Below are 18,251 nucleotides of genomic sequence, written 5' to 3'. Positions count from 1 at the left end.
CCTGCCACACTCTCCTTCCCAGACAACTACTGATCTGCTTTCTGTCCCTATAGTCTCCATTTATATGTGATCATATAACATGCACTTTTGTCTGGCTTAATTTAGCCAAAGCCTTTAGACTTTGCTATAGTCTTTAGACAAAGTCAATAATTACTTTGAAAATCATCCATGCTATTGTAAGTACCAATAGTTCATTCCTTTTTTATCATGGAGTAGTGTTATGTTGTATGCATAAACCACAATATGTTTATCGGATGGACAGCAGGTGGGGCTAGTTCAAGGTTTGGGCTATTATAAGTAAAGCTGTTACAAACATCTGTGAAAATCCTCATACAGACATCTGCTTTGGTTTCTGTTGCACAAGGAATGGCTAGATAACCAATGAAACATTTAGGTCTGGACAATTCTTTTTGGGGGGAGAGATTTTTCACTATAAAATCAGTCTTTTTAATTGGTACAGGAGCATTCAGGTTAACTATTCCCTCTTGGATGAGTTTTCACAGGTTGTGCCTTTGTGGAATTAGTCCCTTTCATCTAAGTTATCAAATTCACGTGTGTTTGTTCATAGTATTCCATGACTATGATTCCATGATTGTTATTCTTTTAGCAGGTACTGTAGTGATAACTCTCCTCTTTTATTCTTGATACTGGTATTCAGAGATTTATCAAAATTAGTGATTTTTTTCAAAGAACCAATTTTTGTTTCATTAGTTTTGTCTGTTGTTTTTCTGTTTCAAATTTCATTGATACCTGCTCTTTATTCCCTTCATTTTGCTTGCTTTGGATTTATTTTTTCCTAGTTTTTTAAATTCAAGATGAAAGCTTGGGTTATTGACTTGAGACTTCTTTTTTCATCTAACCATGTAGTGCTATAAATTTCCCTCTAAGTACTGCATTAGCTGCATTCCACAAATTTTAATATGTTGAATTTTCATTCTTGTTCATTTCAAAATGTTTCCAATTTTCCTTGAGACTTATTCTTCAACTTAACAGATTTATCTATTACTGAGAGCAGAGTGTTAAAGTCTTCAACTATAATTGTGGATTTGCTCACGTCTCCTTTCAAAATAAAGCTTTGCTGTTAGGTGCATTCATATTTAGAACTGTTAAATCATCTTAATTAACTGGCCCTTTTATGTAATGTTTCTTTTTTTTCTTTCTTTAACTGAAGCATAGTTGACTTACAATATCCTACTTGTTTTGGGTGCACATCATACTGATTTAATATTTTTCTACATTACAAAATGATCCCCATAAGTCTAGTTACCATTTGTCACCATACAATTGTTACAATACTGACTATATTCCCTCTACTGTACTTTATATCCCCATGACTTATTTAAAACTTGATGTCTGTACCTATTAATCTCCTTTACCTACTTAGCTCATCTCCTAGCCCCTCTCTTCTCTGGTAAACAAAAGCTGTTTCCTGTATCTATGAGTCTATTTCTGTTTTGTTCATTTGTCCTTTCCTTTTTTTGTTCATTTCTTTTAGATTTCACATGTAAGTGAAATAATATGGCATCTGTCTCTGACATTTCACTTAGCATAATATCCTCCAAGTCCATCTATGTTGTTGCAAATCATGAGCTTTCATTCTTTTTTATGGCTGAGTAATATGTGTGTGTGTGTGTGTGTGTGTGTGTGTGTCTGTGTGTGTGTGTGTGAGAGAGTGGGAGAGTGGGAGAGTGGGAGAGTGGGAGAGTGGGAGAGAGGGAGAGAGGGAGAGAGGGAGAGAGAGAGAGAGAGAGAGAGAGAGAGAGAGAGAGACATCTTTATCCATTCATCTTTGGATAGACACTTAAGTTGCTTCCATATCTGGGCTATTGTCAATAATGCTAATAATGCCACAGGAGTGCATGTATCTCTTCAAATTACTGTTTTCATTTTCTTTAGATAAATACCACAAATGGAATTTCTGAGTCATATAACAGACATATTTACTAATTTTTTGAGGAAACTCCATGCTGTTTTCCATAGTGGCTGCACCAATTATTCTCTCCAGCAGTGCACAATGGTTCCCTTTTCTCCACATCCCCACCAACACTTGTTATTTCTTGTCTTTTTTTTCTTCTAGCCATTCTGACAGGTGTGAGGTGGTGTCTCCTTGTGGTTTTGACTTGTGTTTCTCTGATGATGAGAGATGTTGAGCATCCTCTCATGTGTCTGTTGGCCAACTGTATGTCTTCTTTGGAGAAATGTCTGTTCAAGTTCTCTGCCCATTTAATCAAGTTGTGGGTTTTTTTAAAATTAACTTGTGTAAGTTATTTATATATTTTAGATATTAACCCCTTATTAGATGTATGGTTTACAAATATCTTCTCCCATCTTCTCCCAAAAGGTTGCCTTTTCATTTTGTTGATGGTTTCCTTTGCTGCACAAAAGCTCTTCAGTTTGGTGCAACCCCATTTGTTTAGTTTTTGTTGCCCTTGCCTAGGAGAGTGGTCCAGTTTAATTCTTTTGCATGGAGTTGTCCAATTTTCCCAACACCATTTATTAAAGTGACTGTCTTTTCCCCACTGTATTTTCTTTCCTCTTTTGTCACAGAATAATTGACCACATATGCATGGGTTTATTTCTGGACTCTATTCTACTCCACTGATCTGTGTGTCTGTTTTCATGCCAGTACCACACTGTTTTGATTACTACAGCTTAATAATATAGTCTGAAATCATGGAGCATGATACCTCCAGCTTTGTTCTTCTTTCTCTAGACTGCTTTGGTTATTTGGAGTCTTCTGTGGTTCCACACAAATCTTGCAACTCTTTGTTCCAGTTCTGTGAAAGCTGCTATTGATATTTTGATAGGGCTGCAATGAATCTATATTTTGGTAGTAATATGAACATTTTAACAATATTAACTCTTCCAATCCATGAACAAGGTATATCTATTTATTTGTATTGTCAGTTTCTTTCATCATCATGGTTTTCAGAGTACAGCTCTTTCCCATTCTTGGTTAAATTTATTCCTAGGTATTTTATTCTTTTTGATGCAACTACAAATTTTTCACCTTAACTTAGAAATATTTCTGAGACACATGGGTGGCTCAGATGGTGAAGCATCTGACTTTGCAGGTCATGATCTCATGGTTCGTGCATTTGAGCCCTGCGTCAGGCTCTCTGTTGTCAGCATGGAGCCCACCTCAGATCCTCTGTCCCCCTTTCTCTGCCCCTCTGCTGCGTGCACTCTCTCAAAAATAAATAAACATTTAAAAAGTGCTTTATCTCTCAAAAATGCAAACTATCATCTGAGCTTACAGCAAGTAATAATCTTTCTGTTGGTCTTGCCTTGATGTTGATAGCTGTTGCCTGATCAAGGTGGTGGCTGTGGGAAATTGGGGTGGCTGTGGCACTTTCTTCCAATGAGACAACAATGAAGTCTGCCACATTGACTTCTCCTTTTACAATCAATCTCCCTGTAGCATGAATGCTGTTTGATACCACGGAACTTCTTTCAGAACTGAAGTCAATCCTCTCAAATGCTGCCACTGCTTTATCGACTAAGTTTATATAATATTCTAAATCCTTTGTTGTCATTTCAACAATCTTCATAGCATTTTCACCAGGAGTAGATTCCGCCTCAAGGAACCACTTTCTTTGCTCATCCATAAACATCCATTTAAGTTTTATCATGAGAATGGAGCACTTGAAATATAATAATAATAATGAAAAAGCTTGAAGTATTCTGAGAATTACCAAAATGTGACACAGAGACACAAAGTGAGCAAATCCCTTTGGAAAAATTGTGACAATAGACCCTTGACACAGGACTGGCACGATGTTTCAATCTGTAAAAAAAATAGGGTATCTGTGAAGTGCAATAAAATGAGCTATGCTTGTATTAGTTCTGTTTTTCGGTGGAGCCTTTATAGTTTTCTATATATGACGTCACATCATCTGCGTATAGTGGTAGTTCTACTTCTTCCTTTCTGATTTAATTTGGGTGCCTTTTCTTTCTTTTTATTGCCTAACTGCTGTGACTACGACTTCCAGTACCACGTTGAATAAAAGTGATGAGAGTGGGCATCCTTGTCTTGTTCTCAGACAAAAGTTCTTTTGATGTATTGTTGAATTTCATTTGCTAATATTTTGTTAAGGCTTTTTTCATCTAGGCCCATCAAGGATACTGATTTGTAATTTTCTTTTTTTGTAGTGTCTTTGCTTTGGTATCAGGGTGATGCTGGCCTCGCAGAATGAGTTTGGATGCATTCATTCCTCTTCGGCAATAGTATGGAAAAACAGGTACCAACTTTTCTTTAGATGTTTGATAGAATTCAACAGGCAAAGATGGCAGCAGAGTAGGAGGACCCTATGCTTACCTCGTCCCACAAATATAACTCGTTATGAAATCATCCTAAAAAGCCCCAAAATCTGAAGACTGGCAAACGAACTCCACAACTAAAGGTAGAGAGGAGACCACACAAAGAAGGAAGTAGAGCCGTGGCTTGGGAGAGAAATGGAGAGTGACTGCTGCAGCGGGGAAGGCGCCATGGTCACAGAGACGGATGAGAGATAGACTTACATGCGGGGGGAGCACACAAGGAAAGCTAACCCCCACAGCAATTGGCCTGGAAAGCAAGAGGGACCAAATTTTGTGAGTTCTTGCAACCAGAGGGTCTTAAAACCTGTTGTTTTAAAGGTTAGTGGGCTTGGCTGAGATAGAGCCTGGAAGGTACTATGCTGCTCTTGGAGAGAAGGCAGGCAAACAACCTGCAGGCATACGGTATGGAAATAGGGATCCAGAGAGCATCTGGGGCACACGGTAGGGAGGTGGTGTGCTCACCTCAGAGTGCATCCCAGAGAGGCATCATTCACAGAGAGACCACTCTGGGAACAAAGGAGCTCTCCAGTGTCATTTCCCTCCCCTGCCCCTCAGCATAAGCATAGGGCCACCTGCGGAAACCAGCGCTCTACTTAACTTGCTTATGCCAAGCCCCACTCCGACCATGCTCCAAAAAAACCGCACTTCCCAGTCACACTTGCCTCAATCCCAGCATAGTGGACCCCCTCCTCCCCCTGAGAAGACCGGCGTAATCCGCTACTCACACTGCATCTCCCAACTTGGGAGTTTTGCTCGGCTTCCGTTCTGGCAACAGTGGCAGTAAGGCTCACTGCACAAGCAGACCAGAGCACATCTAGTTAAAACACGCCACATTCAGGCCAGGGACCAAACACTGCCCACAGGAGACAAAGAGAGCCCCTGAGGTCAACTGGTCAGAAAAATAAAGCAGCCAGGACACAAAAGCATAGCCCACACAGCACACACTGGAGACACTCCCTGAAGTGTGAGACCCTGAGGAACGGGGGACACTACACTGCAGGGCACTGTATGATTTCCTCTTAATAAGGCCATTAGCCTCAAGAACAGAAGACATAGCTGACTTGCCTAACACACAGAAACAGGCACAGGGATGTAGACAAAATGAGAAGACAGAGAAATTTATCCCAAATGAAAGAACATCACAAGGCCACAGCTGGAGACCTAAAAGAAGCAGATATAAATAACATGCCTGAAGGAGTATTTAAAGCAACAATCATAAGGATGCTCACTGGACTTGAGAAAAGGGTGGAAGACGTGACTGAGACCCTTAACACCAAGATGAGGAATAACACAGGAGAGATAAAAGGCTCAATAAACAAAATGAGAAATATGCTTGATGGAATGAATAGCAAACGGGAAGAAGAACAAGAAATTAATGACCTACAAGACAAAGGAATGAAAATTAATCAAGCTGAACAAAAAGAGAGAGAAAAGAATTATGCAATACAAGAATAGACTTAGGTAGCTCAGTGACTCAAACATAATAACATGTGTATTATAGGAACCTCAAAAGAAGAAAGAGAAAAGGGAGCACGAAATTTATTTGAAACAATAATAGCTGAAAACTCCCCTAATCTGGGGAAGGAAACAGACATCCAGATCCAGAATGCATAGAAAACTCCCATTAAAATAAACAAAACCAGATCCATACCCAGATATGTTGTAATTAAAATGGCAAAATATAGTGATAAAGAAAAGACACTTAAAGCAGCAAGACAAAATAAAATAGTTACATACAAGGGAAACCACATAAGGCTATGAGCAGATTTCTCAACAGAAACTTTGCAGGCCAGAAGAGAGTAGCATGACATAGTCAAAGTGCTGAATGGTAAAAACCTACAGTCAAAAATACTCTATCCAGCAAGGCTACCACTCAGAATAGAGGGAGAGATAACAAGTTTCCCAGACCAAAAAAACAAAAACTAAACAAACAAACAAACTTAAAGGACGTCATGACCACTAAATCAGCCCTGCAAGAAATATTAAGGGGGAACGTTTTGAAAGGAGAGACCAAAAGTGACAGTATAACTGCAGGAAACACAGAAGAAGTAAATATGAGTGTTTCTGTAAATATTCAGTCAAGGAACTCACAAAATAAAAGGAGGTAGAACATGATACCATACCTTCTTACCTAGGTAAGAAGGACAAGAGTAAAAAACAGGTTCACACTTGAATGATCACTGACTTAATACAGACTGCTATATGCAGCAAATGTTCTACAAAAACTTAATGGTAAGCATGTATCAAAAACCATTAATAAATATGCAAAGAATAAAAATAATTAAATCCAAATATATCACTGAAGAAAATCAGAAAACCACAAGAGAGGAAAAGGAAACGAAGAATCAGAGAAAATCTTCAGAAACGACAATGTCAATAGATACATATCTATCAATAATTACTTTGAATGTAAATGGACTAAATGCTCCAACCAAAACACAAACAGTGACAGAACAGATTAAAAAACAAGACCCATCTATGCTGCCTACAAAAGACTCATTTCAGACCTAAAGACACCTGTATATTGAATGTGAGGGGATGGAGAAACATTTATCATGCAAATGGATGTCAAAAGAAAGCTGGAGTAGCATTACTTATATTGAACAAAACAGACTTTACAACACTGTAACAAGAGGCAAAGAAGGCCATTATATAATAATAAAGAGGACAGTCCAACAAGAAGATATAATAATTATCAATATTTATGCACCCGACATGAGACCAGCCATATGCATAAAACAATTAATAACAAACATAAAGAAACTAATCAATAATAATACAATAATAGTAGGGGACTGTATACCTTACTTACATCAATGCACAGATCATCTAAACAGAAAAGCAACAAGGAAACAATGGCTTTGAGTGACATATTGAACCAGATGGATTTAACAGATATATTCAGAACACTCCATCCCCAAACAGCAGAAGACACATTCTTTCCAAGTGCACATGGAACATTCTCCAGAATATATTCAATTACATTGGGCCACAAAACAAGCCTCAACAAATTCAAAAAGATCGAAGTCATATGACCACAACACTATGAAACTAGAAGTCAACCACAAAAAAAATCTGGAAAGATTAAAAGGTTAAATAACACACTACTAAATAATAAATAAGTCAACCAGGAAATAAAAGAGGAAATCAGAAAGCACATGGAAACAAATGGAAATGAAAATGCAACGCTCTAAAACCTGAGATACAGCAAAGGTAGTTCTAAGAGGAAAATATATAGCAATAAATAGGCTTCTTGAGGCCTATCTCAAGAAGCAAGAAAAATCTCAAATAAACAACCTAACCTTACACCTAAGTTAGTAGAAAAAGAACAAACAAAATCCCAAAACAGTAGAAGGAAGGAAATCATAAAGATTACAGCAGAAACAAATGATTTAGAAACTAAAAAACAATGGAACAGATCAATAAAACTAAGACCTGGTTCTTTGAAAAAAAAAAAAATCAATAAAATCGATAAACCTCTAGCCACACTTATCAATGGAAAAAAAGACTAAAATAAAATTAAAATGAGAGAAAATAAATATCAATACCACAAAAATACAAATAATTATAAAAGAGTATCATGAAAAACTATATGCCAAAAATTGGACAACCTAGAAGAAATAGATAAATTCCTAGAAACATAACCTTCCAAAACTGAAGCAGGAGGAAATAGAATATTTGAACAAACTGATCACCAACAATGAAATTGCATCAGTAAGCAAAAAACTCCCAACAACAGTCCAAGACCAGATGGCTTCACACAGGTGAATTTTACCAAACATTTAAAGGAAAGTTAAGAATTCTTCTCAAACTATTCAAAAACATAGAATGGAAGGAAAACTTCCAAATTCATTCTATGAGGCCACATTACCCTAACACCAAAGCCAGATAAAGACACCACTAAAAAAGAGAACTACAAGCCAACACCCATGATGAACATAAATCCAAAATTCCCTCCCACCCAAAATACTAGCAAACCGAATCCAACAATACATTAAAAAAAATCATTCACCACGATCAAGTGGGACTTATTGCTAGGCTGAAAGGGTGGTTCAACATTCACAAACCACTCAATGTGATACATCACATCAGTAAGAGAAGGATAAGAACCATATGATCATTTCAATAGGTGCAGAAAAAGCATTTGACAAAGCACAACAGGCATTCATGATAAAAACCCTCAACAAAGTAGGTTTAGTGGGAACATACCTCAATGTAATAAAGGCCATATATGAAAAATATACAACTAACATCATCCTCAAGGGGGAAAAACTGACAGCCTTTCCCCTAAGGTCAGGAATAAAAGACAGGGATGTCCACTCTCACCACTTTTAGTCAACATAGTACTGGAAGTCCTAGCCTCAGCAATCAGACAACAAAAAGAAATACAAAGCATCCAAATCAGCAAGGAAGAAGTCAGACTTTCACTATTTGCAAATGACAGGATATTCTATACAGTATACCTGAAAGACTCCACCAAAAAATTGCTAGAGCTGATACACGAATTCCGAAAAGTCAGGATATAAACTCAATGTACAGAAATCTGTTGCATTTCTACACACCAATAATGAAGCAGAAGGAGAAATCAAAGAATCAATCCCATTTACGACTACACAAAAATGATGATACCTAGGAACAAATCTAACCAAGGAGTAAAAGACCTGTACTCTGAAAGCTATAAAACACTGATGAAAGAAACTGAAGATGACACAAAGAAATGGAAAAGCATTCCAATGCTCATGGATTGGAAAAACAAATATTGTAAAATGTCTACACTACCAAAAGCAATCTACACATTTAATGCAATCCTTACGAGAATACCAACAGCATTTTTCACAAAACTAGAACAAACAATCCTAAAATTTATATGGAACTGCAGAAGACCTTGAATAGCCAAAGCAATCTTGAAAAAGAAAAGCTAAGCTCCTGGAGGCATCACAATTCTGGACTTCAAGTTACATTACAAAGCTATAGTAATCAAGATAGTATGGTACAAAAACAGACACATCAATCAATAGAACAGAATAGAAAACCCAGAAATAAACCCACAATTATACGGTCAATTTTTGACAAAGCAGGAAAGAATATCCTATGGGAAAAACAGTCTCTGGTTTTCCCAAAACAAATGGTGTTGGGAAAACTGGACAGCAACATGCAAAAGAATGAAACTGGGCCACTTTCTTACACCTTACACAAAAATAAACTAAAATGCATTAAAGACCTAAATGTGAGACCTGAAACCATAAAAATCCTAGAAGCACAGGCATTAATTTCTCTGACATTGGCCATAGCGAAGTTTTTCTAGATTCTTTCCCAAGGTGAGGAAATAAAAGCAAACATAAACTATTGAGATTACACCAAAATAAAAAACTTCTGCACAGCAATCAACAAAACTAAAAGGCAACCTGTAGAACGGGAGAAGATATTTGCAAATGATATATCTGATGAGGAGTTGGTATCCGAAATACACAAAGAACTTATAAAACTCAACACCCCAAAAAACAAATAATCCAGTTAAGAAATGGGCAGAAGACATAAATAGACATTTCTCCAAAGAAGACATAACAGATGGCCAACAGACACACGAAAAGATGCTCATCATCACTGATTATCAGGGAAACTGCAAATCAAAACTACGGTATCACCTGACACCTCTCAGAATGGCTCAGATCAACAACACAAGAGCCAATAAATGCTGGTGGTAATGTGTAGAAAGGGAAACTCCCGTGCATTACTGGTGGGAATGCAAACTGGTGCAGCCACTCTGGAAAACAGTTCAGAAGTTCCCCAAAAAGTTAAAAATAGAACTACCCTATGATCCAGTAATTGCACAACTGGGTATTTACCCAAAGAATACAAAAACACTAACTCAAAGGGATACATAGACTCTGATGTTTATAGTAGCATTATTTACAACAGCCAAGATATGGAAAGAGCCCAAATGTCCATCAACTGATGAGTGGATAAAGAAAATGTGATACACACACACACACACACACACACACACACACACACACATATATACACATATATACGTATATACATACATACATACACATACAATGGAATATTATTTTGGCCATAAAAAAGAATGAAATGTTGCCATTTGCAATTAACATGGATGGAGCTAGAGTAGAACACTAAGCAAAGTAATTCAGTCAGAGAAAGACAAGCACCATGTGATTTCACTCATATGTAGAGTTTAAGGAAAAAACAAATGAGCAAAGGGAAAAAGAAAGAAAGGCAAACCAAGAAACAGACTCTTAACTATTGAGAACAAACTGATGGTGACCAGAAGGGAGGTGGGTGGGAGATGGGTGAAACTGGTGATGGGCATTCAGGAGTGCACTTGTCATGATGAGCGCCAGGTGATTAAAATAAAATTAAATATCAAAATTAAAAATTGAGTACTGCTCAAAAAAAAGTTTTTCTTTTAATTCCACTATTGTTAACAGACAGTGTTATATTATTTTCAGGTGTTTCTTACGGTGAAAGTATAAACGATTAAAGACCTTTGTTTTATAATATAAGCATTTCTTGCTACAAATTGCTCTCTATACAAAACTTTAACTGCATGTGTTTTGTTATTTCATTTTTATTTTCTTAATAAAAGAATTCCCCTTCTGACAAAAATAAATAAAATAAATGCTTGGTAGAATTCACCTGAAGCCATCTGGTCCTGGACTTTTGTTTTTTGGGAAGTTTTTAAATTACTGATTCAATTTCATTACTTATAATCTATCTACTCGGATTTTCTATTTCTTTGTGATTCAGTCTTGGAAGATTATGTGTTTCTAGGAACTTATCTTTTTTTTTTTTTTCTTCTAGGTTGTAATGTTGTTTTTGTTGTTATTTTTTATTCCTGGTCATTTTCTTTGCTCTAGAAGTCCATTTTGCATATTAAATAGCCATTCCAGTGACCTTTGGATTAGTGTTTGCATGTTATATCTTCGCCATGCTTTTTCTTTTAATGTATCTATAGCATTATATTTGAAGTTGCTTATAGATAACAATTAAGTCAAATTTTCTTTTAACCCAGTCTCACAAATCTCTGTCTTTTCAAGGATGTGCTAAGACCACTTACATTTAATTCAATTATTGTTTAGATGTAGACCTATGATTTGTTTGTCCCTTGTTCCCCTCTTTTAAAAATCTTGTTTATTCTTTCTTTTCTTTTTCTTTCTGGATTATTTTATTTATTTATTTATTTATTTATTTATTTTGGTGTTCTCTCTGAAAACAGAATTCTGGGCTGACAGGTTTTTTCCTTCAATGCTTTAGAAATGCCATGCCACTTCCTTCTGGACTCCACGGTTTCTGGTGAGAAATCTGCTCCCCTCCAGGTCATACATCATTTTTCTCTGGCTGCTTTCACAGTTTTTTCTTTCTCTATTTCTCAGCGGTTTATGTGTCCAGGTATGGATTTCTTTGGGTTTATCCTTTTTGGGATTCATTCACCTTCTTCAATCTATAGGTTTGTCTGAATGTCACCAAACTTGGGAAGTTTTCTGCATTATTTCCTCAAGTATTTTCTCAGCACTGCACTCCTTCTCTTCTGCTTCTGGGACTAATGACACAAACAGTAGACCTCCGTGCCGTTCCACAGTCCGTGAAGCTCTGTTCATCTTTTTCTAAGTTCTGATTAGATAGTTGCAGGTATCTCAAGTTTCTGTGTCCTCTTTGTACTCCCTTTCTTCATGAACACTTTCCACTTCAACATTTGTTTCAAGAACGTTTATAATTGCTTGTTGGATCATGTTTACAATTGTTTCTCGGAAGTCTTTGTGAGATCATCCCAACGTCTATTTTGTCTCGTCATTGTTGGTGGTCTTTTTCCAACGCAAGCTGGCATTTTTATTGTTTTTCATTTGAGGGGTGTTTGGATTACACTGGTTGGACTGCATTAGTCTGGATTTTGAATACCATGAGACCCTACATCTCTTTAACTCCTATGGTGAAATGCTGATGTTTCCTTTAGCAGACAACTAACCTGGTCAGATTCAAGCTGCGAGTTACAATCCACCTTCTAAGAGCTGTGGCTACAATGCCAGTCTGCCCATCAGCTCAGTTCTCAGCTTATCATGTGCTACTTAGGATCAGATCCATACACACACAGGACGAGGGTAAGCCCAGCAGTTCATGAACAACTTCATGCGATTCCTCCCCACGCTCCTCCTTTTGCATGACATCTCAGATCCATGACACCCCTTTCCAGTCCCCTGAAACCATCCACTTGAACAACCGAGAGGAGCAGAGCCCAGCAGCAGGAGAGAAGAAAGTGAAAAGAGCAATGGCTTTGATTTTGTATCCTTTGTCCTCTGACTTCTGGCTCCACCCAGCAGAAAGCCTCTCCACTTCCACTGCGCTGGTTCCTGTTGCTGCTGCTGCCCCTCAGAAATGCTGGGGGTGGGGGGTGGACAGGGAGGACCCCACACCATGCTCTGTGCTTTAGGAATCTGTTCACTCTCCTGCTCTGCAAGGAAAGTAGCGGGCATCTCCCGGAGCCTCCCTGTCTGCACCCAGCACTCACTTCCAGGCTGCACACTGCCCTGACCTCCGGCCAGGAGGCACCAGAGGGAAATGCTATAAGCTCACCACCAGCCCAGGAATCCCTGGAATTCTGGCTCACTTCCCCCGTCCCCCTGTTGCTACTTACTTCCCAAGTCTCAAAGAGCTGTGCCGGCACACGGCTAGGCTCAGGGAAGGGCTGCTATTGTGTGCAGAATCCATATCACCCAGACTCTCTATTTCTTATCGTGAGTCAAGTAGTGCGTCCAGAACGGAGCCACCCTCCTCCAGAGAGGACCTGCGTGCTTCTGCTTGAGCACACGGCACATGCTCCAACATCACCCCAATGCAGGCGCCATGCTGAGGTGGCTCCTTTCTCTGCCTGGCCTGTCATTTCTCCAGCAGGACTCCGCGCCTTCTCTCCAGCCTGCTGAAGCTTCAGCCCTCAGCCTCTCAGTCACCTTTCAGGAATGGGAACTGCCTCCAGGGGAGCAGGGCCAGCACCGGGCTACCCCACGTCCTGGGTCTCCACCCTCCCCTGGACCCTGGCCCGATCTGCACTGCCTTTGATGCCCAAGGACCTTCAAGCTGACGATCATCCAACTTCTCTCATCCTCAGTGGATGGTGCATCCCAATGAACAAATCTGCTGTCCCTGAGAGTAGCTACTTTTTTTTTTTCAAATAAGTAAGGAAACTGGCTCCCAAAGGTTCTCTGAGATCACTGAACAGATGAGGGAATTAGGGTTTAAGTTGGGCACGTCCTATGAATCAATGCACCACAATGAAAACTGACTTTATAAGGGTTTTTCTCCCTCTAGTTAACTGGGTGTGTGTGTATTAAATCAAGCATATTCTTATTTTAAAACTGAGCCACTGCAGACAATGATGCTGTTCCCCTGACCCCTCATCCAGGGTGGGCCAGGTCCTTTACCTGAGGTCACCAGGTCTGTTTATGGCTGTGCTGGGATTCTGTTATCAGGCTGACCTTTTCCCCATGGGAACAAACCTTCAGAAGTATAACAGAAGTCACTGGGAACTCATGATATAAAATGAAAAATGATTTACAAATATTTTTCACCCATGTGCCATAAAGTTAGGTCAAATTACATAACTGGCAACTTTCTCCTGCCAGCTTACAGGGAATTAGACCTTAATCTGTTCAAGTGATTATTTTCAGCCTCCCAAGGGACCACGGAATAAGGATTTAACGATCGCCCCAAGGGCAAGCTTGCTGGCATCTGTCCCCACACGGCCAAATCGGTATTAGTTCTCCTTGGGGACAATTTAAAATCAGAGTCTTGGTACTGAAAGGGACTTTCCCACTCCACCCCCACAGTAAGCAGAGTAAGGAGGAGAGTGTCCTACAGGTGGGCCACACAGAGGGAAGAAATAGGAGGTGGGAGCCATCGCCCACAGCGGTAAGAGAGAGCAAGGTCAGAGTCGCTGGGCACACAGCTGAGCGGCCGGGTGCGTCACCTGCACGAGGACAGTAAGGGCAGCCCGAGCCTGAGCGCCACCTTGACTAGGTGGAAAACCAGGTGGACTTGATGAGGTCCACGAGCCATGCTGGGCTTTGGGGTGACGGTGCGGGCTGAGCCGGCACGCCGAGTTACCAAGCTACCGGGGAGAAGAGCGTGGAACTTGCGGCTGCTCTTACCTTGGCTGGCTTCTGGCTGCACGGAGCTCAGAGGAAGTGGCGGTGAAGGCTCAGGGGCCTCCGCCGCTGGGTGCTCAGCCACCGGGCAGATGATAAACCACCTCTTGCCCGTGTGCAGAACTACAGAGCAGAGCAAAACAGCAGGAGAGACAGAGTGAATTTCTCCCATGGCTGACAGGACCCCTCGCCATTGGCACCAGACCTGCTCTTCTCACACCAGTGGGGGGCATGTGCAGCCCGCCTGGGGGGACTCCTCCCTGGAAGCCTGGGGCTCACACAACACCCTCAACACGGGCTTGTTCCCAGAACGTTGATGGCAATGCCATCAACAAAGGGGGGACAGAGGCAGCGGCCAGTCCATGCTGTGCTCAGTCCCCACCAGGGCCACACCCAGCTCCTTAGGGTCAGCTATCCTTGCACCTGGGGGGTGCTCACCACACCCGCCAGCAAACCCCCCAGTTTCATGGCCGAACCCCCTTATGATATGCTCAACACGGTCTTATCAAACACCCAAGAGACAGAGAAGGGACAAGGACAGAAATGCCTCTTCCAGAGGTCGGTCAGGATGGCAGGTGCGGGCCCAGAAGGCAGACGTACCGTTCTGCTGATACACAGGGGCGTTTGCTTGGGACTGGCGACTCTCCTGGGAGGTAAAGGAGCAGACGTCAGCAGACCGTGTGGAACAAGAACCTCCCGCAGAGCCCAGCGTGGCCGCCCAAGGGGCCTCCGGAGCCCGGTCGACCCTCCCCGAGCCGCAAGCGCCCACCCTCCGGGCCACCTCACCCAAAGCCGCGTGACCTGCAGATCCTCCAGCAGCCCGGCCCTCCCAGGACTCACCTCCCCAGTGCCCAGGCCGCAGGTGCTGAGGTGCGGCGGGCTCACCCCGGGGTCGGAGCCCCGGTCGACGTCCGTATCCTCACTGAGCATATCCTCCGCCTTGTCCATGACGTCCTTCATCTGCTCGATGAACGTCTCTCGCTCGGCCTGCAGGATGAAGTCGTGCTCCACCTGCAATGTCACAGGCAGCCCTGCTCAGGGGGACACGCCGTGGGCCTCGCCGCACGAGATATTCCCTGACGGATGCACTTCACTTCCGCCCCGCACTCAGCCCAGGGGCGGCTCAGTGACAGCAGCAGCGCCCCCAGGGGACAGCGGAAGCAGGAGATGGCCTTCCTATGTCAGGGGAAGACACCTGGCCTCACCATATAGGTGGCGATCTCGTCAGGCGCGTCCCCGTCTAGGTCAAACTTGAACGTCACCATCTTGTGGTTGTGCGTCTCCAGCTGGCACTCCACCATCTTGTCGCCCGTGTTGCATACCTGCAGGACACGGGGATGGTGAGACCGCGAGCAGGCCGTGTCCGGGGAGCCCTGTGCCCACGGGCCTGCCCTGCCGGGCCACTCACATTCAGGATGGTGAGCCGGGGGCGGCTGGCTCTCTCCTGGCGGGAGCGCGCACGCGTGGACCTGCGGTGATGTTTCCGGGCGGCCCTGCCCTCCAGCCTCCCACCACCAAATGCACCCTCACAGCTGTCGCTCATCTCTCTTCCAGAGGGAACGTCGGAGCCTCCGTAGCTGTGTGAAAACCCAACGTTACAGCCACCCGCAGACAGTCCTCACGCGAGATCAGGAAATAGCCAGAAAAGCTAGAGGATGTGAGGCCAGCCCCGATCCCACCTTCAGGGCCCCCAGCCCCCTCTCCCACCATAAGGCCTGTCCTCAGTGGCACTGGGGTCGTAGGGCTGTCTGACACGGGACCTCTGTCCTCTCTGACTCTTGATCTGTGACTCAGGCCCAGCTGGCTCACGGAACACATGAGGATTAAGAAAATCCTCCCCTGTGCCTCAGTTTCCCCATCTGTGCAACAGGAACTCAACAACCACCTGGGGCCATAGCAGGGTTTGAGGAGGGATTGCACAGCACTGACTGGGGCTGGCACACCGTGTGGAACAAGAACCTCCCGCAGAGCCCAGCGTGGCCGCCCAAGGGGCCTCCGGAGCCCGGTCGACCCTCCCCGAGCCGCAAGCGCACATGAGCGCACAAGGACACATGAGCACTTCCTGCATCCGGTTCCGTCCCCCAGTGTGACAAGCTCTATGGGTAGGCAAAGACAGGTGGCCAACAGCCACGGAGTCGGGAGGCTGGGGGCGTGGGCCACACTCGGCCCACTCTTTGCCCACTGCCTCCTTTTCTGGTACATGCTAGGCACCACAGACAGGTGCCAGGACCTGGACCCAGACCCCGGAGGACTTCAGAGAAGCTCCGCCAAGTCAGGCTCGGAAACAGGTGATGCTGCTAGATGCTGTGACCGGCGAGGGCGAGGGTGGCAGGGGTCTGTGTGCAGCTGCAGTGCGGGAGCCCGACATGGACATGGGAGCCCGTGGGCCAGCTGGGCCGGTACCTGTCACAGCTCTGCGGGGCGCTGGGCTGCTTCTCCTGAGAGGACTGCTCCTGAAACAAGACCACAGACAGGAGGACGGGTTATACTGGCTTCCCCACCACACAGCTGCACACGGCCTGCTGTCCCCCCACCTCGCCGGCCCAGGAAGCTGACCACACAAGGTGGCAGGCTCGAGAGCTTCCGTCTCGTGGAATTCCTGAAAGCAAGGGCACACCGTTTGCCGCCCCGCTGCGGTCATCCCCTCAGGAGAGCACACGGGCCTTCCCATCCCCCCGAGGGAGCACCACAACTCTCCTAGCGGGAGCGGAAGAACAGTGCCTGCAGCTGTCACAGGGTACACTTCCACCTTCCTCAGTGTGTCCCAACATCCAGGGCGGAGACCTAAGACCGCTCCTCAGGGGGCTTCTGGGGTCAGGGGTGGGGGGGTGCGGGGGGCAGGGGGCAGGGGCACATACCTCCGGGGCCGGCTCCACCGTCAGCTGCACGGCCGGGCAGGGGCTGGCGACCCCGGGCCCGGTGGGTGGTGGTGGGTGGGAGGTGGGCGGCAGGAGCGGCGTGGTCTGGACGGGCAAGTTCTGAGAGGCCGCCACCACCACGGGGGCCAGGGAGCTGGGGAGCTGAGGCAGCTCGGGGACAGGAGGCGGCAACACTTCGGGCAGAGGTGGGGAGAGGATGGCGGCTGGCACGGGTGCCGTGGGGACCTGGGCGGTGACATCCACAGCGTACGGAGGCGGGTGGCCAAGCAAGATCTGGGGGCACAGGGGACAGGGAAGCCAGTTGGAGTGCCAGCCATGCCTCCGCCAAGAGGTGGGGGGGAGGGGGGGGGTCCTGGGCCAAAGCAGGTGCTTCCTGGTCCAGGCAGGCGCACCCACTCAGGGCTGGGTGATGGGCGTTCCTCTGCAATCTGGCCCCTGGCCCCAGGACACGTTAACACACACATTTAGCAGTAACCGCTAACAGCGGGCACTTCCAAGTCCTCGTCTCTGTGCCATGAAACCTAAAACTACACTTCACTTCCGAACTTAAGTCCAGCTGAGAAGCTCTAATGGTGGCCAGTGCTCAGCAATGGACAGGGCTCCCCAGGGCCACCGAGGGACCTGACCCACACACTGCCCCGGCCTTCCGTCAGCTACGTGCGGGAGGAGCGAGGACTTCGGCCTGCAGAGGGCGGTTCGGGACACGGACTGGGCTCCTCACAGACCCTCTAAAAGCTCCCGGTGGGACAGCCGAGAAGACAAGGCGGAAGGCGGGTCCCCACGTGAAAGAGCGGGAGCCTCCATCGCGCCCTGCCTCCAGGTTGAGGTCAGGAACATGAAGGCCCGCTGCTAGCCGCGCTGGTGTGGGGATCGGCTGTGAAAGCCACAG

General features: G+C 44.4%; 1 protein-coding gene across 1 annotated transcript in view; it reads right to left on the bottom strand.

Moving 5' to 3' along the window:
- WNK2 (WNK lysine deficient protein kinase 2) overlaps positions 1-18,251 on the bottom strand; it is a 132,458-nt gene that overhangs the window by 53,678 nt on the left and 60,529 nt on the right. The window contains 7 exon segments of the mRNA XM_043566746.1: positions 14,487-14,606; positions 15,084-15,129; positions 15,324-15,494; positions 15,689-15,805; positions 15,892-16,060; positions 16,887-16,936; positions 17,342-17,635. Of these exon segments, the coding sequence (XP_043422681.1) occupies positions 14,487-14,606; positions 15,084-15,129; positions 15,324-15,494; positions 15,689-15,805; positions 15,892-16,060; positions 16,887-16,936; positions 17,342-17,635 (967 nt within the window).

This window comes from Prionailurus bengalensis, chromosome D4 (genome assembly GCF_016509475.1).
Source record: "Prionailurus bengalensis isolate Pbe53 chromosome D4, Fcat_Pben_1.1_paternal_pri, whole genome shotgun sequence".
NCBI classification, from domain to species: Eukaryota; Metazoa; Chordata; class Mammalia; order Carnivora; family Felidae; genus Prionailurus; species Prionailurus bengalensis.
Note: the sequence above shows the minus strand (reverse complement) of the source record. Positions and strands in the feature narration are given on the sequence as shown.